A 27,255-nucleotide genomic window follows, 5' to 3' on the forward strand; every position below is an offset into this window, starting at 1 on the left:
TGGTTCATTCATCACTGGGATAGGCTTTAAGGGGGCTGGTGAAATAACCTGATTCGGTTTTCCAGCAATTTGACAATCATGGCAAGAACGACAATACTGGGACACAGTGGACTTCATTCCGGGCCAGAAAAAATGTTTCAAGAGATTAGTATAGGTTTTCTTGATACCTAGGTGGCCAGAAAGTTCATGATCATGAGCCACACTCAGTACATAGTCTCTGTAAGACTTTGGAAGGACTACCTGAAAAACAGCACTCCAGTCATGCTTCAAGTTCTCAGGACTCCATTTACGCATGAGCACACCGTCATCTAAAAAATAAGCAACAGCGTGATCGGGTAGTTCGGACTTATCAATCACTGCAGAAATAAGTGAAGTCAAAGTATCATCAGCATTTTGTGCCTCTACTAACTGTTTTCTGTCAAAAGGAAAGTCAAATCTAGATTCAAAACTCAAATTCTCTGAACGAGCATTTACAGAATCCTCAACACCTGGAAAATCATGAATGAGTTAGAGAGATCAATCTCGTTTTCAAACTTACGAGCTTGCGCTCGAGTCACAACACAAGAATGGAATACACTAGGAAATTCCTGAGTCAACACATCATTTTCTGATGCACAAGGTACATCAGTGACCTCGGGAAGACAAGAAACTTTACTTCCGGCTAAATCATTCCCCAGAATAAGAGAGATTCCTTTCAATAGTAACTGAGTACGTACGGCCACTTTAACTAAACCAGTCACAACGTCAGAACGTAAATATACAGAATGCAAGGGAACTCTGACTACACCAAGTTCAATTCCCTGAACTAAAACATCGGAGTTACAACTAGACTGTGGAAAACGGGAGCACATTTGCTAGAATAAATGACTGCGCGGCGCCCGTATCTCGCAAGATATGTACTGGTTTGGGTTCGGAGTCCAACTCAGAAAACGACACTGTCCCTTCACATACAAAAGGTTCAAAGGAGGGATCAATAGATAGCAGAGAATCGGAAGAGTGAGTACGCACAAACGCTACGCTTTTTCTCTGATTTTTCCGCTGCAGCACAGGACAAGCAGCAATCAAATGACCCTTCTCATGGCAATAGAAACATTCCCGCAACATCATTGAAGAATCAGAAGTCTGCTCTTTTTGAGCAACCACCTCATTTCTAGAACTGTGACGGCGATCTACAGTAGTGTGATGTGAAGAACGTGGGGGCGGAAAATAAACTTTGTGCGTGAGCACAAACTCATCAGAAAAGACAGCCGCCTCTGACAGTGACAAAACCTTTTGTTCATTCAAATAAACTACAATCTTTTCCGAAATGCAGTTTTTGAATTCTTCCATTAAAATTAGCTCTTTCAATTGCTCAAAAGTTGTAACTTTACAGGCAGTACACCATTTTTCAAAAAGTGTGGTTTTCTCACGTGCAAATTCAACAAATGTTTGACTGGGGGTTTTCACATGTTTTCTAAACTTCTGTCGATAAGCCTACGGAACTAATTCATACGCTCTTAACACGGCCGATTTAACAGTGCCATAGTCTAAACTTTGTTCAAGCGTCAATGCGGAACATACTTCTTGCGCTTTACCAACAAGTTTGCATTGTAACAATAAAGGCCAAATGTTTCTAGGCCACTTTAATGTGGCAGCGATGCGCTCGAAAACAGTGAAATAGGTGTCAACTTCACTCTCTCTAAATATAGGAACTAGTGAAATTTGCCTACTAACATCAAATTCATGACTTACCGGCGACGCATGCAACGCTGTAGGGAGAGGAGAGGAGCTGTCTGCTGGGCTTAGCACAGGGGTATTACCCCGCAACCCAGAAGGTGGATGCCGGGCCTGCTCGAGTTTTAGGTCAAGCTCCAGCTCTTTCAACCGGATGTCTCGTTTTGTCTCAAGCTCAACAGCTCGGACATGTAACAACTGACTTTTGTATTGTTGTCGGCTTAATTCCACTTCCAGTTCTTTCAACCGGATCGCCAACAATTGATCTTTCTGTGCAGGAGGACTACAGGGATCCATGCGAGCCCCATCATCAAATTTGAACTCCGCCTCGACAGATCCAAATCCTCAGACAGTGCTGAAGATGCAACACCCGTAACCTCACTTTCAACACCAGGCAAGATCTTTTGCTTTACAAGCTCCATATGCAGTACCTCCTTAATCTCTCTCTTAAGCGCATTTCTCGGTACAACTATATCAAAGAAATCAGCGATTAACAAAAAATCGTCTTTGCGACATTTTTCAAATGTCTCCTCTGTAGGAGCGATCGTGAATTTATCGAGCTCAAATTTTGATGCCATGCCAATCTCTATATTTCCTCCCACACAAAAAGAAAATCCCCAGGCAAACACTAGCAAAACAAATTCGGCTAATAGAACATATCTAGCCAAGGGACGAGCCCCCAATTTCATGTTACACCCCGTCTAGGGGAAAAGGGGCAACATGAAAGAGTCAACAAAAGGCGAGGAATTGGAACAAAAGTTATTTATTTTTAATTTGGGACTTACGATTCAGGAGCTGACAAAGCCAAAATAACAAACAAAACAACCTTAAATTTAAACCTCTTTCCTAAACCCTAACCCAAAAGAAAAGAAAATGAAGATACAATCAATAAACCTATCTCCCTAAACAGAGATTACCAGAGAAAACCAGAGAAAACCAAAAACAGAGATTAAACAGTTTACAATAAAGAAAATGGCGTCGAGCTCCCTACTTTCCCAAAAATCAATCAGTATTTACAATATATACAGCCAGGCAAACAAACTGAAAAGGGCAGTCCAAATCAGTGTCGGTAAACAGGCAAAGGGTCAAATATACCAATGAGGATATTCAGATACAAACAGCTTTCAAAACAAATAAACAAACAGTACTCACAGTCTCAATACACTTAACAGTCTCAAATCACAAACTTTCTCTTTCAAATCAAACAAACAAACAAACAAACAAAAAGGGTACTCAGTCTCAAAAACTCTTAACATTCAAATCACAAACTCTCTCTCTGCTCAAAACACAATATCTCCCGACTTCCTGTAAAGGAAGTGATGTCTCTTTTTAAAACAAGCTGCACCAATCATGATCGAGCAGCAATCATCGTGCAGGAACCAATCAGATTGGCGTTCCAATCATCCTGCAGGAACCAATCAGACGACGTTCCTAAACAGACATACTGAGAGACTGACAAAACAACAGAGATAGCAAGATACAAACCATAGGGTCGTAACAGTGGCTATTGGCTATTATTTGCTTGATTTGGTCATGGGCCTATACGCTACAAAAGTTTAGAGCGTCCGCTACTGGATGAGATGGCAAACAATAAAATAAAAAACAAACCGTCTAATCATAGACTGTTTAAAAATGCGCTACACATGGCACTTTAAAAACCGGATAGTTTATTTATAGTTCGATTACTGATATTTCACGTCATGTTCGAATGCATATTCGGATATCGAATAAAAAGTGACAGCCCTAATAGCAGCCATAAACAAGGCAGTTAATTGAAAGATTAGATGGGTTCACTCCTCCCTAAATTACGTTGTGAACTTCAAGTAAGTTGTGCTTGGCCATTTTTATAATCAGAAAGATGGTGATCAGACAAATTACATGGATGCTGAAGAACCCATTTTCTTTCATGCCACTTTATGACATAACATACTACTGGTTCATGTTTCCACTGATTTGCTCTGTTGTGAAAGCTCTAACCACCTAGGTCACGGGTTCCCTTGTTAGAGACCAGCAATGTTTTGTGGCCAGTTCGGAATCAGGATTTGGGCACCCTTCCAGGGTTTTTGTGTAGAAAAGCACAACCCGGTACAAGGGGCACCGGCTTCTGTACCAGCCCCAGTGGATTTTTTTTATTTTTTACAATTTTTTCAGACGTGAAGAAAATGTCTTTTTATTATACATAGTATTTGGACAAGTTTGGTACTTGTTGAACTAGAATGGACTGTGAAGGAGAAAGCAGCCCTTGTCTGTTTACTACCTTAGAGGAACTACTCGGTCCTAATACTATGTACTGACCTTCCAGAAAAGACAAGCCTGATGTTCTTGGTCCACTCACTGAAGATCAAACAAGTGAGCAATCTGGGCTCATGGTGACAGCTCAGCTGGAGGTTTGGAGCCAGATTAAGCAACAGATGCACATGAGGAGAGCAGAATATCAAAGTCTTGAACCGTATCCACACCCATTATCCAGCCTGATGAATCCCACGCCATTTCCAGGATTCGTTTGAGAATGCAGCCCAGCTATGGGGAGCATGAAATGAGGGACATGAGCAGTACTGATGGGAAATCTCTGACAAGGTTGAATAAGGTCTTCCCTGCGGCAGACAGTGGTGTGTAACCAAGAAAGGAATTTCCCCTGCTATACCGTCACTTCACAGACACTGTATTTTGCCTCATTTGAATGTTTTACCATGTTCATAATTGCTAACTTTACATGACTTGACATATGGCCATGCTCTTCGATCTGTGATCATGTTCATCCAAAATAATCACATTGGACATACATAAACTGATAGTTTGCAGATTAATTACTTATTTTTTTTGTGAACGTCATAATTCACTGACAACAAAGAGAAGCATAACAGCATTTATATAATAAAACTCTTGAGTGTTTTCATAATCATCAGTTATTTGTCTGCAAAGGGCAAGCTGCTCCTTGGCATTAACCGCTGACTGTTCCACCACAGAATGTGAGCAACACATCCATCATGATTTCTGGGTTCAAGCAGAGGCTCAGTCAGACTAATATCGAGTCAGATGATGAGGAGAACTAAAGGTTAGTCATTTTGTTAAATGGCACGGTTTATGCATGTGTTTTTAATTCTGATAATTTTGCTGATGTGACTATTTCAGGCCCAAATGAAAGCTGAACTTTGTTGGAGGAGTTCTAAAAGCATCACATTGGTAGCAGTTTACTTTGTAACAAACTACACGTACATAAAAGTACCAATTCTAAATAAAAGAATGCACAACACACACACAAAAGACTTAGCCAGTACTGAGGGATACACCTTCAGTAGAGGTAATGTCTTAAACCCCCCAAAAGTTGTTTAACACTGACATCTGCTGTTAAGTCTAATATTTCTATTGTAAGCATGCATGTCTGAATGTATATAGGAACTACATTTTTTTAGTAAAACCTTGCCGTCACAAGATCAGGGAATTGCTATGAGGTTACCAAGGTGGCTATAATTCAATGTGCCCACTGGTTGCTTTTGGGTGGCTTCTTATATTCTATTGCCCACCAGATGAATATCCCGGATTAAATATTATCCCATTGAAACCTATCCTCATTTCCATGGCAAAAACAATGTGGGACACTAGTTGCCCGGCAAAGTTTAATATTCTGCTATTTTTAAAAGGTAAGCCTAAAGGGTAATAAAAGCCCTAAACTTTAATTAGCCCACACAACCAGAGCCAATCAAAAGACTGCAGTGAATGCTGGGCTGATATAGCGTACACTGTGTACTTTCTGAAATATATAGAATATCCTGACTGGTCAGATTCACAGTGCTCATTTCACCACTGCTAAATGTGGCTTGAATAATTATAAAAGAGAATCATGAAGGCAGACTTGATTAAGACATGTTTCTTTACTCATGTACTCATAGCAGTCATATAAATCATTTTGTTTAAAAGAAAAAAGACATTCATTTTTGCATGTTCTAAAAGTATGAGTGCAATTCTTTTTACATAATTTTAATGTACTGTGCAGACTTTTCATGTTGAAATATACAAATTTGTTTCAGCCATAATATTGATTACAAGTGCTTATACAACACATTTACAGCTATATGATTAATAGACCTATATAATAAACCTATGCTTTCACACCAGTAACAGTATTGAAACTGAAGTTCAGAGATGTTTGAGCTTTAGGTATCATTGCTGCTTCATACTTGCAATTCTTCTGGTCTACTTTTATCACTGGTATCAACAACAATGCACGATTAATTCTGCAGCTCATCTAAGCAATTTGCTGTTAACCTTTGGAGTGACTTGAGAAGTTTGACATATTTGAAATGTACATTATACAAGACATCTAAAGCCCAAATTATATTACAGTAAGATGTAAAACAAACAACTCAGTCATTAGATGCCATTTTACACCTTATCTCAAAATGAAATAACCTGGTTTTATTAAGAAATGTAAAGTAGTGTTAGTGCTAGAAATGTATCACAAGAATCTAAATGTAATCTTATATCACTTTTTTTTTTCTTCCACCACATCCGTGAGCTAATTCCTTCTTCATTACGAACTAAAGGGCCGGAGGAGAGAGGCTAGGGAATGTTACATTCGCTTTAGCCAGTTCATACTGCATCTAACCCTGCAAACCTACAGAGATGGACCTACAGGTGCTGCTGAGCCATTGACCTCCCTTCACATGTGGATGGCATTGGATTTGCAAGCAAGAAAATAAATTAAAGAAATGAGAAAAAGGGGAAGGGTAGAGGAAGGATCTTCATTTGGAATACTGCCAGATAACAATGCTGATGATGACGATCACTACGGAAAGGACCACTGCCAGGATACACATCTTCTTACGAGACTTTTGCTACAGTGATGGAAAGAAAATATTGTCATTATCAAATAGAATGTATGCAACATGCATAGTTTTATATCTTGATCCATTTGCCCTAATCGAAACTCTAATTTACATTAAAGTTTGCATCAGATGTTGCAGGCCTCCAGACTAACATTTGAGAGCAGTAGCACCGGTGCCACTAAGTTCTACAGATGGTAGAGCCAGCACCTGATTTGGTAGTGCAGAGGGGGATGGGGGATTGTTAATCACTAAAAAGAGCACTCTTTACTTGCTTTGTGTAATTCTTCGCAATTTGAAGAAGTTTTTGCTTTTCATGACACTTTGTGACTTTTCAGTCACTTCAGTGACTACTTCAGTACAAAAGTGTCAAACTTTATCAAAGTTTATTTTTTGCTGACTTGATCATTTATATTTAGATAATATGAAATCCATATTACAAAAATAAAAGCATAACGTGTGGGAAAAAAATATTAGGGAGTGGAAATGGCTAATGAGCCAATACCTGCTCCTCTGCTGTCATCTACTGGTTATAGGCCAAATTTTTTGGTCATCACATTAAACTTGATAATGTTTAGGGCTTTGAAGTGCTTGAAAAAGTGTGGGTAACGCTTCCTTTTACAGTCCTGTTACCCATGTACTTACTATGTACTTATTATAGTAATTATAATTACTGGGTAATAACTAGGTACTAACCCTGAACCATGTACTTACCATATATTAGCCAGTACTTTCTAGGTAAGTACACTGTAAGTACACGTAAGTACTGTACTGTAAAAGGAAGCGTTACCAAAGTGTGAAGCACTTGAAAGTCCCTGAAAAGTGCTTGAATTTCACTCTCAAAAGGTTGTACGAACCCTGAAATAATGTAAAAACATTTGACTATTTCTGCCACAATATCATGGTTACAGTTAGCATTACTACATTACATCCATGGCGAATGTTGGTGATTTGTGGACTGAAATGCCTTCTTTAACTTGTTCATTCATGGCACAATTTTTCTCATGGTTTCCACGTCAGTGCTATTTGATCTGATTTTTATGATTTATAACAGAGAATTGGACTCAGTTTCAATGCTTCTCAATAGATCTGGCGGTGTTAATTATACTGCGGAGAATTCAAACGCTTTCTCACTTGATCTCCCAGCGCTGTGTAGTAATGGTGTCACGTGATCGAGATCGGCCCGCAAGTACATGTTCTGAGCTCGCGCTGCGCTATCTGTTATTGGTTCGAGCTGATAAACTGGCTGTGCCGCGCAGCTCAAACGAGTAGCGTGGTTTTGTTCCACTTTCGTTTTTGTTTGCCGTTTCTCATATGCCACAGAAATGGCAGCTCTTTTAAGTTGGGCAACGTGGTGGTCGCACCAGTTTGACCAAAATTTAGTCGCACTGGCAGGAAAAAAGGTTGCAAAATGCATTTGGTCACAGTGTGGAGTCCTGTGTTGTCCTCCCAAAGTGACTTAGAAGACAGTGCATGAAAAACTCAAAAGACACAGGTGTTCTAACTGAGAATGCATTTATGATATTTAAAAAATGCCATAGCTGTCTTTGTGTGTGTGTGTGTGTGATGTACAGTAATGCTGAAGCTTTTACTGTACCTGATACTGAGCTGCTCTCTGTAGTTGCTCAGCTCCTCTCTCCACATGCACTTCTGCACTTTCCACATTAGCCTCTATGCTATCTGTAATAAAATGCATTTAAATATCAGTTGTCACTATATCGCCCAATAATACAGCCGTGGCAGTACATATTGGCAGTGACACAAATTTTGTGTTTCACAAAGTTTGCTGCTTCAGTTGTTGTGTGTTGATTAACACTGTTTCTAGATTATTGTGTAGAGAGATCAAATGCATTTTAAATAATTGCAAAGAGCTTCATTGTGTGTTGTCAAGAAGGGCAGCAAAGACGCCACTTCTCTACAAGAAAAACATCAAGGACAGACTGAAATTCGGCAGGAAGAACAAGGATTGGACAGCAGAGGACTGGTGTAAAGTTATTTTATCTGATGAAGCCCCCTTCATACTGTTTGGGACATCTGGAAAATCGGTGAATGCTGCCATGAGTCCTGTGTCGTGCCAACAGTGGAGCACCCCGAGACCATCCATGTGTGGGGTTGCTTTTCATCCAAGACAGTGGGCACTCTCACAATTCTGCCCAAAAACATTGGCATGAATAAACAATGGTATCAAAACGTCCTGCAAGAGCAACTTCTCCTAACGATCCAGGAGCAATTTTGTGATGATCCATGCATTTTCCAGCATATCACAAGGCAAGAGTTGGCTCGGAGATCATTACATTGAAATTTTGGATCCGTGGCCAGGCAACTCCCCTGATCTTAATCCCACAAAGAAGCTGTAGTCAGTCCTGAAAAAAGTCCACAAACTCTGAGCACTAATAAGCCAAGAATGCATCACCACATCAGTCAGGATTTGGCATATACTGTAAGCTGATTTCCAGCATGCCAGAGCGAATAGCAGAGCTTATGAAGTAGAAGGATCAACACTGTAAAAATGGACTATTTGCATATATTGAATGTTTTTGCAAAAAAAAAAAAAGAAAAAAGAAAAAAAAAGAAGACTTTAAAACTTACAAAATGCTTATTGTTTTCCAGTATACCTTAGAAACATGTGGAAAAGATCTACAAATACCGAAGAAGCAAACTTTGCAAAACACACAATTTATGTCACTGCCAATACTTTTGGCCATGGCTGTATGTCTTAGTAAAAGGATATTTAATTACTTTGTTTTATGATCACAGCTCAGAAGGTTTTATTGAAAGGGTCAAAACATAATCTAATGATGATAGAGATATGTACATATAAACATTCCTCAAAAGCCTGATGTATCATATTTAATACTCACATTTCAACATGCTTTTTCTACAAAACATCCAGTAAGTGTTCGTCTTGAAATATTACTAACAATATAAAAGTTATTCTTACATAAAATATATATATATTTCACAGCAAAAATGTGTATCACAACCTAGAAATACACTAAAAGGACTTTTACTTCCTAAAAAAAGTATAAAATATCAATCAGACGACAGAAGGCATTTAGTAGATTGTGTACAACAGGTTTTTCAAGCAAAGTTGATAAATTAGAGGCCTTAGAAATGTGTAGGTTTAACCTGTTGAATTCACAACAAATTGCACTGCTAATATCCTAAAAGTTCTGTCATCATTTAATCACCATCATGTCATTCCAAACCAATATGACATTAGGTCTGACTTGTATGGTAATTTTGCATCCTTGGGACAAAACAGCCAATAAATTGATCAAAAATTCACCTTTTGGTTCCATGGAATAGTCATACAGGTTGTGTGATTAATGCATGAATAAATGACAGAATTTTTGTTTGAAAATGTTGTAACAGCAGTGTGCAGAAGTATAGATTAAAGACAGACTGTACTTACCTATCATTTCACCCTGATCATGGATCATCACAGCGAGATCCTTGAAAATCTGATTCACATCCAAAATGTCTGACTGCAATAACAGACGAGGTAATGAGCAAAATTACAGATGACAGCACAAACACGTAACTCATGAATACAAAAATACACTTCATGTTCACAGCAGGTGTAAGCAGGGTAAAAGTAGTGTATAATGACAGCTACAGATTGTCTAAGTGACTTGAGAGGTTAGTTTGCATATATTTGTGCAGCATCTTTAGTTTTAAACTGACACACTGAATTGGCCAAAAAAAAAAAAAAAAAAACAGGTAGTGCTGGGAGGAAAGGAGGAAACTGACCTCAAGTTGTCGAATGGCAGTTTCTCTTTCTTTAATGAGCTCCAGGTCCTCCTCTGTTATGGCCACATCTTCTGTCTGAATGGTGGTCTTAGCCCAGTCATCATTACTGCATGCACACACAGAATGTTTTCAACTGCAATGCTTTTACTCCGTGCTGGGAGCTCATAATCAGGGAATATCTGAGACATACTTATCAAAGGAGACGAGCTGCTCCTCATGACCTCCATCTTCAGCCTAAAGTAAATCACAACACAAAAGCACTTCACTAAATAATACATACTGAAGAATACTTTAAAAATTAAAAACATAGGTCAGCATCAGCAACTCATTTTACTAACAGTCAGTATATTCTGCACACACAAAAAAGGGCAGATTTTTTTGTGTTCCACTGTGTTTTGTTTGAATGGTGTAAAGTAGGTGTACCATACCACAATGAATGATTTCACAATGTTTGATCTCAAGTATTTTCATTTATTTAGTAAAAGACTTTATAGAAATGATCCATTTCAATAAAATATTTGTGTGTAGGGCAAGAAATGAGCTTTTCCAATAAGGAGCAATATTTGCCCCTTGAGATTGATTTCTAGGGCCATATTTTACCTTTGTAAGGTAATTTTTATGATTACCTTACATTTATGATTAAATGTACCTGCTCTTGTTCATTTTGTTAATTTCTAACCCTGTTGTAAGGTATTTTTGGGTTCAAGTTATCAACATTCTAACATCAGGCTCTATTCCAAACAAATGTAAATGTAGTCGAGCCTTGTGCGATTCACATGTGGGGCAGTGTTTCTGCCCTAACTAGCTACCCATGGAGACGTTTCACAAGGGTTTGGATCGGAGCTAATGTGGAAACATTATTCTTAAAGGACCGATAAGTATATCTTACAGAGAGGCGAGACCCTGCTCGGGCTCTGGCCACCGACTCCTTCTCTTTCTCTGCGGCTCGACGCTGCACTGCTTGGAAGTTGTTGAGAGCAGCGGAGAAATCATTCATCAGCCGGTCCTTCTGGATTTTCTGCTGTCTCTGTTTAAAGATGAAAATCAATGATTTTAACCAAACGATTCAGAAAATAGATTATTCAGCAACACCTTTAACTGACCTTTTCATTTGAATTTGTATTTCCTTAGGCTTCATGTAAACATTACTCTGGAGGTTAAAATGTGAGCCTGCACATACAAACGCACCTGTTCAGACAGGGAGACAGGTAGAGAGAGTACGCCAAGGTCTTTCAAGTGTTTGTTGGTCTCTTTGGCCAGCTGGTTTGTGTAGTGCTGCACCTGCTGACTGTATACAAATCACAAATACTGAGAATACAAGTGCACAAGAGGACCAGGAAGTGCACAGCTATAATTAAATCAAGAGTTAAACACTCACAGTCTCTCACGCAGTTCACTGGTGTCTTGATTTGTTCCCAGTTGGTTTACCATGCTCTTGATTTGAGCCGCTAATGTAGAAAACACAAAGTTACTCTAAAATCAGGCTGTGTAGAGTCAATGCAGGTCTCTCACAGAAGACAAATACGGACAGTAGTGTGAATCTATTTAACAAATGTATAAATCATAGTTCACATCAACAAATAAACACAAAACAAGAAGAAATATTATTTTGTGCATGGAGATAAGAAAAAAAACGTAAAAGCAAAATACAAAATGAGTCCAATTAGTAAGAAATAAAATCCCATTTAATTAGATTATTCAAGAATGACTAACACACTCATTCAAAAGATTAGGGTCAGCAAGAGTTTTTTTAATTAATATTTTTAATCATCAAGGATGCATTAAATTGTGTCAGTGAATAGTACATCAACAGTGACAGTAACATTTATAATGCATTTACTTTGTAAGACTGGCTGATAAGAATTCAGCTTTGACATTGCAAGAATAAATTACATTTTAAATATATATTCATATAGAAAATTATATAATTTAAAATTGTAATAATGTTTTACAATATTACTTTTTTTCTCTATTATTTGATTAAATAAATGCCTTGGTAAGCATAAGACTTCTTTTTTTTTTTTTTTTTTTTTTACTTCATAATCATCTCGGAGCTGTATAACTTGCTTCATGGATCAGAATTCTTTATTGAACAAATTTTTGAAATCCCAATGGTGAAAATGACTGAAAAAATGGCAAAGAAGTGGCACTGAAAAGGTGCACAGTTAGCAAAAAATAATTTCATAAAGCCAAACAATCTTAAAGTGTGTATGTCAGGTTAATTTTTTTTTTTTTCGATATATTAAATAAGGTTTAGATGTCTGAGTGAAAATGTAATTATCATTAAATTATTACTGTAATTGCCCTACAGTAAGCTTTATAGCCATTTCTGTCAAGATCATATTTTTAAAACACAGCTGAGCTGTGACGTCAGAAGAGGGAGACGTGCCAAAAAAGTTCTATTCAAGTATGGAGAGTTTTGAGTCTAAGGAGATCCAAAATCCCCCTCAAACCTACGATGGCCCACAGCCATACAATTTTGAGCCTCCCAGGCGTGAGACAGATGAGGAGCCAAACATAAATTTAAATAATTCCTATCGAAGAAACATAAATATCTGGTGTGAAGAGAACCAGTGGAGAGTTGGTCAGGTGTCTTGGTAAGTAAGGCTATAGACATAACTTGGAGGTGGAACGGTACATGTATTCGTATTGAACCGAAACGGTACAGGCGTCACGGTTCGGTGCATGAATATACACAGAGAATACACGGTATAAAAACAAAGTTGACCCAGGCACGGAACACAGACCTGCTTTTTGGGAAAAAGTGGACTCTGTGACCGGTTTTAGCTGTGTTTTTGCACCCAGCACAAACGCAGTAATTCACCATCGTGAAAATACGCCTGCGTATACCTAACTAACTACCTAACTTAAATAACTAACTGAATAAATAAATGTCCTAATCACTAATTCTCTCGCTCTATCACACGTACAATTATCAACACAGCTCAAAAACTCACTTTCTCAGCGACCTGGGGAGACGTCTCCCTCTTATGACATCAAGCGATTCGTTTGGGGGGAGGAGCAGTTTTATGTGAGTACTGAAAATAACGAACTTTTTCATCTTATATTCTGCCTTTAGGTATCGAAAAACATACAAAACAATACATCAACTTGTCAAACGAGTATTTCCCCTAACTATTTTGTGTTAATCATAATTACAAATTTAACCTGACATACACACTTTAAGCATCCTACAAACATGATTTCTTTCTTTATATAATTTATATTTGTATTATCTTTTTTTACTTTTGATTTGAGAATGAAATATAACCCAAGATGTTCTTCAAGAAATTAATTCATGTCAGACAATTCAGAAAGTTATTTTTCACTTCATTTTTATTCTCATTCTTAAGCCAGGGACACACCAAGCCGATGGTCAGCTGCACCGTTGGCTCTAGTCAGGTGCAGTTTGGGGGGGGGGGGGGCCCCATGTAGAATCGGGGTCAGTGAGAGAGAGAACTCTGATTGGCTGTTCAGTTTAGCGAACGAATCAGTGCACAAGAATAAGAGAAAAAGTGTTGAAATCATAACAGAAGGCTGGTCTAATTTTAAGTCATCTTACCTGAGCATTCCAATGTGCAAATATTTACATAATTACATGAGTGGAGTGAGCAAGCTCTGCTTTGTTTATGGTTTGGTTTGTATACCTGCGGTCTTAGTTTCGCTTTCCTATTTTAGGGAACGCGAAACTAAGACTGCAGGTATACAAATCAAACCAAAAACAAAGCAGCGCTTGCTTACTCCGCTCATGTTATTATGACAATATTTGCGCATTGGAATGCTCAGGTAAGATTACTTAAAATGACGAATATATACCAATATATCTGCTTAAATAGACAGTTATCTCCTTTAACGTGCGTGCAAGCTGACAGTCGGCTGTAGTCCTTTCGGTATGTTCAAGCATAGATTTTTTGCCCAGACGCAGGCGACGCGAGGCGACAACACAGTCGGCTTTCATCAACGCTAGTTTCTTTGCCATCGGTTTGGTGTGTCCCTACCTTTATACACAACATGCATCCTTTAACAGTTTTATGCAGAGCTTAATCATCATGAACCTTTCACAATGTTGTCAAATCTATCTGATATACTACCTGGTAGTATCTTTAGATTAATTGCAACTAACTAGCACTTTTTTAAATCAACATCACACACTGATAACCGACACAGATCCAGCAATCTCCAGACACTCACTGTTCTGTGTGATCTTTTGAATGTTGGAGCTGCATGTCTGAATGAGGCTGATGAAGTCTTTTGGTGGGACGCGCTGCTCTGTCCTTCCGTACGACATGACTGCAGGATATTCTGCTGGCTCCGATGGATGTCTCGGGAGAAAGGGCGGATGAAACTACAGCAGGAAGTGTATATCAGTGCCTAAAAATGCTGTGGACAGAGAAACAGCAATTATAATATTACACGCTATAATGCCTTATCATTGCAGCCACTTTGAGCCTTTAACTAGTATAAGGAACAGTGTGTAATGTCACCTTACATGCTCGGTGGCAGTGATGATAAGAATAGATCAAACTCAACATGATATTAAACAGCCCAGATCACAGTATGAGTGTGTACTGTAAAGCCTAGAAACTGTAGTATATACTGCCTGAATAACTTTCGCCTGCAGTTTTCAACTAAAGGTTGAAGATTAACATAAAAAATAGCCTATTAAATTAAAAGTCTGACACATGAAACACATTAACATGAATAGGGATGAAACGGTTACTGGTTTGATGAAAAACCATGAAACAATTCCCAATTAGTATTATCCGTTCCTATTTTAATTATCATTAAAGCCATATTTGATTTCCACAATTTGGAAAAACTCACAGTAACACTTGTCACGTTTTGTTTTGTGTGAAAACATGGTGGAAGGAGTAAGAGGTTTTACAACCTCTTACCTCTACAACTTTTGAAAACCTTTACAAGCAAGTGCTGAGGGAAATTATATGAATGAATGAATGAATGAATGTATGAATTAATAAATTATATGAATGTTTTCTGTTTTTTTTTTTTTTCAGAAAAGTTTGACTGTTTTTGTTCAGCCCAATGCGAAAAAACCAGGCTGAATTTTAATGCACAGATAAAATACATAATAAATTTATCATACCTTTGCTTTAAAGGCTGAAATGGCTTTATATACATTTTTTTTTCACTTTATTAAACATGAAGTATGTTAGAAGTTATGTTTAGAGTCACCCCACCAATATTTTTAATTAATTTAAAATTCATCCGTCATTGTAAATGTTATTACTTTAATGTTTAATGCAAACAAAAAATGCATAAGGCTGAACATTAACAGCACATTAAATCAATAATACTGTGATCATTTTTGACTCCATCATCATGATATTAAATTTTCATAGTTTTAACTCAAAAAACTATTTAGACACAATGCAACGTTAGTGTTAAACTGCTTACTCATATTGCAGAGTCAACAAGTATGTTTCACCAGTATCACACTCAGTTTAGTTAAACATGCAGTAAACGTCCATATATAGCCTAGCACTATTACCGTTATTCTGGGCAGATGAGTAACGTTACGTTAATTTATGAAGGATTAAATAACTAAATAAGATCATTATACCAGACCAGAATAATATTCCATAGAAAACTTAATGAGGCGGTACTAACAATTAATGGTCATTTTCGTTATTTTACTAGTATATGTGTCGTTTATTTATTTTCAGGTGACCATAAAACTATGTTAAAGAGAAACCGACACCAGAACAGTGAAAGCTAAGCTGGTGAGCTAACGTTAACTAACTAAAACACCTTTAATGACGTAAAACACCGCTGGAAACTTTTGTTACATGATAAAATGATTAGGTATTATTTATAAAAAGTCAACAGACTGGTTTTCTCTTAAATACCACAAAAAAACTAACTTGCAATTCAAACAGAAACCCGTTAAAGCACAAAACAACACCCTAGTATTAGCATAAATATACTGACACAAAACCATCATAATGCTGCATTATACCATCCACATTTAGCCTACTCTGACATCTAAAGACGCTTTCATGTCCATTCCGAACATATATTACACCAGTCATTGCGTTGTTTTTATTATTTCTGAGAAATAAATGTAATGCTCTTACTTGAGTTCAGGGCCGCTCCTTACTCGGGACTTCCGGTATGATGCACTTTGTACTTCCGCTAAGGGGCAGTGCCTTCAAGAGCACGTGATAACACAACTGGGTACACAAACACACACCAATATCCTACTAGACGTTTCTGTGCATGTTTTGTGAACTTTTATTTTGATTTTTGGTAGACTATCCCGTATCTACTGCCTTGCTTGATTGTACTGTTATATTTATTTTTTCTTTTGTGCTTGATACATGTATCCCCTGTACTTTTTGTTCATTAGAATAATAAAAAAAAAAAAAAAAAATCCTACTAGACTGTGATTTAAAGAAATAACCAGTAAATAGCTTAAATCTAAACTAATAAAAACAATGTACAAGTCTTTTTCTCAATCTCTTCAAATTTATATAAACGACCTTATTTTATTTAATCTTTTATCATTATTTATTACCACTGAATGAACCACTTTGTAGTTTAAATTATATAAACCCCTTTGTATTTGTATTTTTTTTCTTGTAGCTTGCATGTTTTTTTTGTTTTGTTTTTTGGTCTATACTGTACTTAAGCTTAAATAAAAATAAATAAAGTCAGTAAGTGAGAACAAATCAACATTTGGTGCCAAATTAGCAAACCCCTATTGGGTTATTATTGGATTTATTTTGATTCGGTATATGCATAAAGCTAGATGGATAAAATATGTAATACCTTAACCATCTTTTAATAGAAAAAACAAGACATTGCTGTTCAAACAAAAACTTATTTCAGTTATTTATTTTACTAAACTTACTGTTTATTGTACACTTCCAAACAAAAGAACATGGCAAAACAAACAAACCTGAATTCATTTCATTTATACACTTCTACAGTGACATTATAAATCACATACAGTACTGCAAAAGCTGCATTCTTAAAAAAATTAACTAATGTAATTTTAATTCATTTTCGTCCTCAGTTACCTTAATAATGGATTCTTTGTAATATAAACAAACAGTAAACAAGAGTGAAAAAACAAGAGTATATGTACTCAGTCCATATCCTCATGTTGATAAATTGGTTCTGGTAGGTAACAGGTAACACTACAGGTGACCCCGTCCCATGATTCAGGAGGCTGGAAGAAACAACCCATCAGAGCACTGTAAAGTTCCTCACTCTGGTCCATAAATCTCTCATTTGCCTCCATCACATTTATTCCAGAGTCTGGATCTGCAACACAGAGAAACAAGATGCAAGAGTAATACACCCCATGTGGTGGAATCAAGGCTTTTATATGTAAACTGTTATTTGTATTACATCGGGTTACAATTAAAAGCTGTGATAAGTGCTTATGTGGAATATTGAATCCAAAGAGTAAAAAAAAAAAAAAGTTAGGTAACGTCCAATATGCAAATAAAAACTTACACTCTAGGTCATCATCTTCCATCTCTTCACCCTGTGATTACAAAAACAAATTTATTAGACACTAAGGCTAACAAAATACTGAATATAACTTATACAATCTGATAAACAAGCACCACTGACAGTTATAGGAATAGAATTTAAAGGAGAACTCCGGCGCAAAATGAACCTTTGGTCTAATTACACATTGTTACCTAGTCAACCGTTATCTGAGATTTGTTTTCATGATTATCGAATGTAAATAGTTTTATCTCTAAAAACAGTTTAGCCTATAAAGCTAGTATAACGCTAGTATATTGGGCATAGTGTAATGACAAATAAAAATCGCTTGTTAATACCACTAACAAGGCTGAAAATAGCCCCACACTAACACGGTAGCATAATGAGGCTCCCTACCTTCAAACCGAAGCATTGAGAACTTTGTAAGTGTACAGACAGTTTAATAAGAAGATATTTTAAACATACAGTCAACTTCGCGTATACAGGCAGAAGCCATCTTTGAAATACAGCCTTTACCAGTCAATCTACGAACGCCGATCCAAGTGCGCTGGTGAGAATGTGAACGAGCTATAAGTTGTGATAAGGTGAGCGCGAACAGCAGGCTTGGATCGGCGTTCGTAGATCAACTGGTAGAGACTGTTTTTCAAAGATGGCTTCTGCCTGTATACGCGAAGTTGACTGTATGTTTAAAATATCTTCTTATTAAACTGTCTGGACACTGACAAAGTTCTCAATGCTTTGGTTTGAAGGTAGGGAGCCTCATTATGCTACCGTGCTATAGTGTGGGGCTATTTTGAGCCTTGTTAGTGGTATTAACAAGTGATTTTTATTTGTCATTACACTATGCCCAATATACTAGTGTTATACTAGCTTTATAGGCTAAACTGTTTGTAGAGATAAAACTATTTACATTCGATAATCATGAAAACAAATCTCAGATAACGGTTGACTAGGTAACAATGTGTAATTAGACCAAAGGTTCATTTTGCGCCGGAGTTCTCCTTTAATCTGCACTTAATAAAATGTGGCTGATTGGTTCAGGCACATTTGGCATGTCCTGAAAAATTGTGCACAAATTAAATCACATCTACTGTACCTGGGAAGGATTTAAGTAGTTGTAATCATAGTTCCAGTCATATGTAGACGAGTAGCTGGAGTACCCTGGGTAATAGTACTGGTTCAGATATGAGTTATGGATATTATAGCTGTCTGCATGGAATTGCCCATTTTTGTTCTCAGACGACTCTTTCTTCTTCCTGGAGTAGGGAAGGATTAGAAACATTAATGTCAACTTTTTTTGTGATAACAGCATTGTTTATACAGTACTTAAGATTTGGGATTTGATCAAAACTAACTTAAAGGGGTCATATAATGGTACATGCACTTTTACAAGTTGATTGTACTGAAATGTGTGTTGGCAGTGCCTGTACACAACCATCATATAATGATAAAAATCCATCCAGTGTTTTTGTTTTAATCTCCTTATATGTTTTCCCCTGCCTCAAATTGAGCCGTTCGTTTTTGTGACGTCAATAAAACGGACGCCCCTCCCACGATTGTTGATTGACAGGAGTCAGCACAGGAGTTTCAACACAGACCCGCCCTCGCTCGTGAGAGCTGTCAATCATAGTCTGCGCGGCGCGGTCATTGTTGATATGTTGGAGCACTGTCTATGAGCAGAATGGCGTCTTAGCGATTGTGGTGTTCTGTTCTTGGGTGTAATAACGAACACAGCAGTCATTTTGATGTTCCCAAATCCGAACCGCTGAAGACGCAGTGGCTGAGTTTGTTTTCGAAGGGAATATTCCCCACGAGCAACGTCAATGCTTTCATGTTTGCACGAATCATTTCTCAGCAGACTGCTTTATAAACGAGGATCAGTATAAAGCTGGATTTGCTAAGAAGCTGCTCGAATAAAGGAAGAAGCTGCCATGAATAAAGGATCGGTACCAGATATTCGTGTTCCTGCTGAATCTCCAGAAGAACTGAAGTGAGTGTAACGTTTTATTAAACTTTATATTAATATTTATATCTTTGCAAATCGCTAGCTGCACGCTTCACGATGAATGCGGCTAAGGTTTACACTCAGGGTACATTACGGCATGTTTTCTATGTACGACGTTCTCAATATAATTCATAATCCCACGTTTATACTGAACAATGTGTTACAAACGGTGTATGCACAGAACAGAGGGGCGGAGTGAGCAAAGCTCATGATCATTTAAAGTCATATGCACTGAAACGGCGTGCTGAAAACAGAGCTGTTTTTGACCAGGTAAAATAAGTGTTTTCTTACAATACTAATGAGAATTTTTAATTAAAGTATATTACAAAGTTTTAATTTAGACCCTAAAGAATCATATTAGCTTGTACAAAAATGGCATTATATGACCCCTTTAATAAACGCTGGCACGCAAGCCACTTTTGCTACAGACATTAACGATACCTAACAACACTTTACACTGAGCAATGCTTCTTTTCATATACCGTTCAAAAGTTTGTGGTCGGTAAGAAGTATTACGTTCACAGAGGCTTGATCAAAAATACAGTAAAAACAGTATGTGAAAAAAATGCACATTCTAAATACCTATTGTAATAATAATAATATATTTTAATTTAGTCCTGTGATGATAAAGCTGAATTTTCTGCATCATTCCTCCAGTCTTCAGTGGCACATGATCCTTCAGAAATCATTCTAATGATGATTTGATGCTCAAGAATTATATCTTACTATTATCAATGTTGAAAAGAGATTTCTTTATTGTTTTGGAAGCCATGATACATTTTTGACGAGCAGAAAGGTCAAAAGAACGGCATTTATTTAAAATAGAAATACTTAGTAACATTATAAGTGTCTTTACTGTTGCTTTTGAGGAATTTGATGCGTGCTTGCTGAATAAAAGTTTTTTTTTTTTAAACAAAAATCTTACTGACAAACTTTACAAACTTTTAAACGGCAGTGTTTTTTATTTGAAGCAAAGTTTGTGTCCAGATTAACAAGGAAAGAAAAACAAATCCAACCTCATCACATAATTCCCTATCATAACAAATACTCACAGTTTATTTGCAGCCAGATTAAGGCGTAAATGCTTCTTCCCGAGTCCAGAAGCACCCTGGAGTTCTGCCAGAGCCTGTCTCTGCTCTCTCTCACTCTCAAAGCTCACAAAGCCACAGCACCTACAAAACAACAGGAATCAGCAGAAGGAAATGAAGAGGAAAACATTTGACAGGAACTTATCCTTCAGGTCTCACTTTGAGTATCCATTGCTGTCCAGAACTATCTTCCCATTGCAGCAGGATGAAAAATGAAAATTAAAGAACTCATACAACATGCCATCATCCACGTCTGGGGTGAGGTCCGACACGAAGAGGGAGAAAGTAGAGCTGCAGGGAACAGCAGTTAGACAGTGCTGAGAGCATCATGCTGTTTTAATGAATCGCATTGAGTTGCCACATCTATAGCAGTTTATTAACTTTCACTTAATTGTCTGAACTCTTTTTTTACGCATTGATAGTCTCCTGTTGACCACTTTGTGACTGCACTGGACATTTTCAGTTATAGTTATTTGCTTGCAGCACTATATTGCACCAGTCTTTAAAAAAAAAAAAAAGAAGCAAAACATTGTATGGTAGTCCACTCATAAAAAGGAAAAAATGCATTTCTTACCAGCTTTCACCATGTTTCCCGTAAGTGGAACGACTCAACTTGAACCTCTTTGGCTGTAAAGATTGCATTTTAATTTAAGGTTATGATAGAACAGTCTAACATTTTATTTTTTATGAAATGTTCTGCAATGTCATATTTTACAAATATGAACTGGTCATCACTTCAAGTTAGAATAAATTGTGAATGATTACAGGAGTGGCACCAGGTAAAGGTTTTCCATTCACTTTGCGGAGGCATCTCTCTACTGATGTCTCATCTCTCAGCTCCACAAAGCCATATCCTGCCATTTTCCTGGAGAGACCAACAACATCCTGACACTTTAGATAGATAGATAGATAGATAGATAGATAGATAGATAGATAGATAGATAGATAGATAGATAGATAGATAGATAGATAGATAGATAGATAGATAGATAGATAGATAGAATTCTTTACCCTGTTATTTTGTCTCGGATCAGTCTGACTCCCATCACTGTTTCTCCCATATGAGCAAAAGCTCTGTTAATGAACTCTTCATCCATGTAGGACTCCAGCTATCAACACATAACGTTACACCACGAACTTTACAGCCAGATACTTTTAGCGTCACATTCTCGTTTTTGTACAAACTGTAAACACGCAATAGAACACTTAAATATATAGAGATATGTTATATTTGCTGAACTCACGTTGCCCATCCAGAGGCTGTTCATTTTGCGCTCGTGTAATTTGTGCTGTTCCTATTGTTATATTTTACAAAAGCGTGTTTACATTACCGTAGAATTATTGCATTTTTATTTCCAAAAAGTCGCTTCTTTCTTTCTGAAGTGAAACCAGTTCGAGTTACTCGCAGCACGTGCAAATGTTTATAAAGAAGTTATGTTGTCCGACGGCGCCATCTAGAAGCGAGAACCAGCACAGGGTATGCGCACGCACATGCCACGCCCCGCCCCGCCCTATTTCATGTTTGTGGATTGTGGCTGGCTGGCTGATAGACAACGAACTAAGCCCGGGAAGAAGGATCAGCCCCAGAGTGCAGTCTGGACGATGGGGCGGGGCGACACTTTTAGGTGGGGCGACACGTGTCGCTCCGCCCACACCTGATTTTATTGGTTTATAATACAGCAATCTTATTGGCATAGACGCTTGAGGCACGAGCATGCGCATTCCTTTATGTACAAGTTTATGAATTATCTATGACGCTGTTTGGCCGTACTCTGGCCGTACTATAGGCTATTAAGTGATAACCATTGCGATTTCAGTAACGATCAATTGGATAATGTTTTGATGAACTTACGAATCAAGTTAGATGAAGTTACTGTCAAAATGTATTCACAATTCACATCGTTTCAAAGCAGCTTTACAAAAAGTCATATTGTAAGCTTTAATATTGAGCAGTTTTATGGCTTGGCGATATCACAAAATATGTTGCTGATAAATAATACACTGGTTGAGATTTAGCATAGCTATACTATATATTAATTTACCCTGCAGATAAGTCAGTGCCACTTTTGGTGGGCAATGAGCATGACTGCATGAAATTACTGGCAGATCAAAGGAGAGATAAATTTTATGTGGGCTGATTTAGACAATATTTTTCCGCATGTCATGCAGAGCTCCTTAATTTTACATCATTCGTTTATGCTTCTTCGTTTTTCCATTAGGATCAGTGATTAAACACAAACTCGGGATTTTACACAAATTATGATAATACCCTGTATTTCAGTAAAACAAAGGATAAATCCGAAAGTGTGTTTTATTTTATTTTAAAGCAAAACCACGGTGACAAATAAGACAGGCTACCAAATAACAAGCCCTGGCCATTGGGTTATGTGCGTACAATGGGAATAAAATCCGCGTGCAGCGCTGCAATGTAAAAAGTTTTTTTTTTTTAAATGTTTTTTTTTTTTTTTTTTACTAAAACAGATGTTATGTTGATCTATAGCAAATATTGTAATGTAGGCTATGTGCTCAGCGTATTTAAGCAATTGGCCTGCATGTTCATATCACTGCTGGGTGTTTTATTTATTTTATTACAGCCTATTATAATTGCACAGATTTATAGCAGTGTGTTTTTTTATGGTTATGCAGCTAGCCTATATGTGAGTGTTAATATTTGTAACCATTTTAATCAAGTAGCCTATACATGAACATGAACACGCAATGCGATGGTGGATGAATAAACAATTGGATTTTTAATATACCTGATGTCACAGTCACAGATAGACAGTCGTACATAACCAGTTGACACTTATTAGAAAACATGAATCTTTAAAAAATATAACATAGGGCTTTACAGAACCAATAGGCCCTCATATTGTATGAACAGGTAATCAACCAGGAAACGTGTTTGCCATTAAACATTTTATTTGCACTTTGTACCAAAAAATGCAATTGGACAATCTCGTTTAAAAAATGACAACAAAAAACGGTCATGCTTTAAAATTTAAAATCAGCTGCTTACATTCTTACAGTCAATTATCATCATTTGCGTAAAATCCCGAGTTTGTGCTGATCCACCGATCCTGAATATGAAGAAGCCAAGTGAATCACGCACTAATCTAATGTAAAACATCTCCCTGAAGTAGGCTACAAGTAACGTCACCAAGCGTTCGTTTTTAAACAATAACTTAATCTATACTGTGTCTCAATTATAATAAAGAATTAGCCAATAGATATTAACAAAAATTACCATGGTAAACTGATAATAAGATACGATTAAAGTTAGCATTTAATATTTCTTTGATACGGCCAAATCATTCACAAAATCGTACATAAAGGAATGCGCATGCTCAGACCTGAATCGTTTACCCCAATAAGATTGCGGTATTATAAACCAATTAAATTGGGGGTGGGCGGAGCGACACGTGTCGCCCCGCCTAAAAGTGTCCCGACTCATCCAGACTGCACTCTGGGGTAGCCTACTAACGTTCATAGGTTCCGGGCAAGATGGCGGAGTGAGTGCACGTACGCGACGGAGCTGTTCACCCTCAGACATGCATCATAGTGAATAATAGTTACTTTAAATATGTTCTTGGAGATACATTAATACTGAGTTGAGTGCACCGTGTCTATTTATTGTTAAGCTTGTATCGTGTAATATTCTCGCCTCTTAACGACACACGTGAGGAAAAACCTCGGCTAACGGCTTACCTAGCTAGCAAACCACTACTACAGCAGCATGCAGGTACCGATGGACAATCCGCTTGTGAACAACCTACACGACTACTGCATGGCGGATGCTCCGGTGATCTCCCTCGGGGACCCAGATTTCCCCCCTCTCCCCATAACTCCTTCCTCAACTCCCTCCAAACCTCCTGCACCAAAAAAAATGAAGCCGCAGCGCTCCGTGGATCTAGACAGTGAGGATATTGTGCAGAGAATCTCAGTCATCTTCAACACGAGAATCGACTCTCTGGAAAAGAGTGTGGAGAGAATGATTTCCAACAATACTCTAAAGATTGAGGGGCTAAAGAAGACTGTTGATTTTGCCTGCGCTGAGATTCGTGAAGTGAAAGGTAAAGTGACACACATTGATGACCGAGTCAACGTGGCGGAGAAAAAGACGAACATACTGGAACAACGAATCACTGAGCTGGAAAACTATTCGCGACGGTGGAACCTGCGACTCTACGGTATGGCTGAAAACGCAGATCAAAACATCCGCCAAGAGGTTATACACATCTGTCAGTCTATCCTGCCGGAGCACAAGGCCAAACTCCCTGAAGTTATTGACTCAGTGCACCGTCTTGGACAACTAAAGAAAGGTGCCACCAAGCCTCGAGGGATAATTCTACAGTTCAGTGCTCGTATCTACCGCGACGCTGTATGGAAGGCTGCAAAGAAGTCCACCTTCCTGCAAAACAACAAGCTACGTTTTGCCGAAGACCTATCCCCAGCAGTCAGAGAGCGAAGGATGCAGTTGTGGCCTCTGGTGGCTAAAGCGCGAGAACAAGGGAAGGCTGCTTACTTCGTGGGAGGTCGTGCCTTTGCCAACGGGGCTGAACTGTTTCCAGTTACCTGAAAGTGGTAAACGTCACACCTGTTAACATGTGCCTTAAGTCGAGTTAAGCCATAATATCCTAAATACTTGTCATTCACTATATGTTTTTCTATCTGTTCTGAGAAACAATATATTTTTCAATTTATTAGGAAAAAATTGAGCACTTTATAAGGATTATTGAGCACTTTAATGACACTCAACTTAAAATACCTTCAAGACAACTTCTATTACTTCCTGTTCAATTATTTGCAATGTTCTGTAGGCTAACATTTTATGTCTAATTGCTAATAACTTAAGTTGTCGACTGAAAACCTAGGTATTTCCTTAGCTTTCACTGTATCACTAAGTTTCGCTATGCACCTTCTATTTAAGTTAATTGGTGCAGCTCCTTGCAGTATGGTTAAAGTCTAATTTCATCCAAACTTTACTTTTTGCATTGTTCTATCTGTTGTTGTTAATACGTCTTTATCTATCATTACTCTTAATGCCAGGGGGATAAGGAATATTGTTAAGCGCAAGGCGTTGTTTTTGTTTGTCAAGCAGCACAAATCTGATTTCTGTTACATTCAAGAGTCACACTCAGTTCCGGAAGATAGTAGATTATGGAGATCCCAATGGGGGAATGATCTGTGGCAGGCTCACGGGTCTGAACATTCTGCTGGTGTTGCGACTCTAAAATATAATTTTCCAGGGTCTATTTTGTTTTCTGTCAGTGATACTTCAGGTCATTTTATTTTTCAAGTATTAACCATTGAAAACTTTACTTTGATAGTTATTAACATATATGGTTATAATTCTAACCATGAGAACGACATATTGCTTGAAACTCTCGAGAAGCATATACAAAATTCCCTTAATAACTTTCCAAATTCAGGTATAGTAATAGGGGGGGATTTTAATATGATTCTGGATCACATATTGACTGTTGGCCTCCACGTGTTTCCACTGCAGTAAATGTTAATTTAACATTATTTATGAAAAAATTTAATTTGGTTGATGTATGGAGAGTTAACAATCCTAACATAAATGCTTTTACTTGGAGTAATAGAAGTGCCACCAGACGTTCACGATTGGACTACTGGTTAGTTTCTGATCATTTGAATATTGATAAAATTTCAGTTAATATCATCACAACCCCATTAACAGATCATAATGCTGTCTCCATCTTTATCCCATTACAATCTGCCCCTTCCACAAGATGTAGGAATGCTTACTGGAAATTAAACAGTTCGCTTCTAAAACGCGATGAGGTAAAATCAGACATTACAAATCTAATATTGAAATTCTGGAATAAAGCAAAGTCCGAGGGTGCTTTTGGTAGCAATTGGGAACTTCTGAAATTTAAAACTGGCCAATATTTGAGGAATTATGGTAGTATCTTATCCAAAAATCGTAAATTGGAGGAAGAAAGAGTGGTCTCTAATATAATTACCTTATACCAGAAGGACCCTGCAGATATATCAGAAGAGGAACGGCTAACGTTAATTTCGGAACAACTTAAATTAAATGAAATGTACTCTAACAAAGCAAAAGGTGCCTTTATAAGGTCAAGAAAAAGGTGGATTGAAGAAGGGGAGCAGAACTCTGCCTATTTTTTCGGCTTAGAAAGATATCATGGGAAATCTAATTTAATCCAGCAACTTAATATTAACGATACTGTAACTGATAATCCGAAGAGTATAGCTGTTTTCTGTGCGGACTTCTATAGAAATCTATACAAATCAAAATATTGCCATCAATCATCCACTACATTCTTGAACTCTCTGACCGTCACTCCAATCTCTCAAGATGATAGGAAACTCTGCGATGACCCTATAACCTTGCAGGAAATTACAT

At 37.6% G+C, this 27,255-nt stretch overlaps 2 protein-coding genes across 2 annotated transcripts; both read right to left on the minus strand.

The window, feature by feature from the left end:
* Nucleotides 1-5,566: 5,566 nt before the first annotated feature.
* On the minus strand, nt 5,567-16,478 carry stx12 (syntaxin 12). Its single transcript, XM_056264840.1, has 10 exons — nt 16,385-16,478; nt 14,481-14,669; nt 11,668-11,737; nt 11,478-11,577; nt 11,179-11,316; nt 10,480-10,523; nt 10,290-10,395; nt 9,952-10,024; nt 8,134-8,216; nt 5,567-6,548 (listed from the first exon to the last, which is right to left on the minus strand). The coding sequence occupies exons 2-10, from the start codon at nt 14,575-14,577 to the stop codon at nt 6,456-6,458; spliced, it is 804 nt and encodes a 267-aa protein (XP_056120815.1). The 5' UTR covers nt 14,578-14,669; nt 16,385-16,478; the 3' UTR covers nt 5,567-6,455.
* A 636-nt stretch (nt 16,479-17,114) lies between these two features.
* trnau1apa (tRNA selenocysteine 1 associated protein 1a) lies at nt 17,115-22,333 on the minus strand. The gene is given in 9 exon segments (XM_056264831.1): nt 17,115-17,576; nt 17,772-17,838; nt 18,865-19,024; nt 20,826-20,945; nt 21,021-21,152; nt 21,436-21,488; nt 21,627-21,726; nt 21,873-21,970; nt 22,106-22,333. Coding segments are annotated over 9 exon segments (933 nt in total). The 5' UTR covers nt 22,130-22,333; the 3' UTR covers nt 17,115-17,397.
* Nucleotides 22,334-27,255: the final 4,922 nt, after the last annotated feature.

Source organism: Rhinichthys klamathensis, unplaced genomic scaffold (assembly GCF_029890125.1).
Source record: "Rhinichthys klamathensis goyatoka isolate OS25496 unplaced genomic scaffold, OSU_Roscu_1.1 h1tg000225l_1, whole genome shotgun sequence".
Taxonomy (NCBI): domain Eukaryota; kingdom Metazoa; phylum Chordata; class Actinopteri; order Cypriniformes; family Leuciscidae; genus Rhinichthys; species Rhinichthys klamathensis.

Coding starts and splice junctions, on each gene's coding strand:
- stx12 (XM_056264840.1), bottom strand. CDS start 14,577: ATGTCGTACGGAAGGACAGAGCAGCGCGTCCCACCAAAAGACTTCATC. Junction 11,578..11,667: donor AGTGAACTGCGTGAGAGACT/GTGAGTGTTTAA, acceptor ATTTGTATACAG/TCAGCAGGTGCAGCACTACA. Junction 10,396..10,479: donor CAGCTCGTCTCCTTTGATAA/GTATGTCTCAGA, acceptor GTGTGCATGCAG/TAATGATGACTGGGCTAAGA.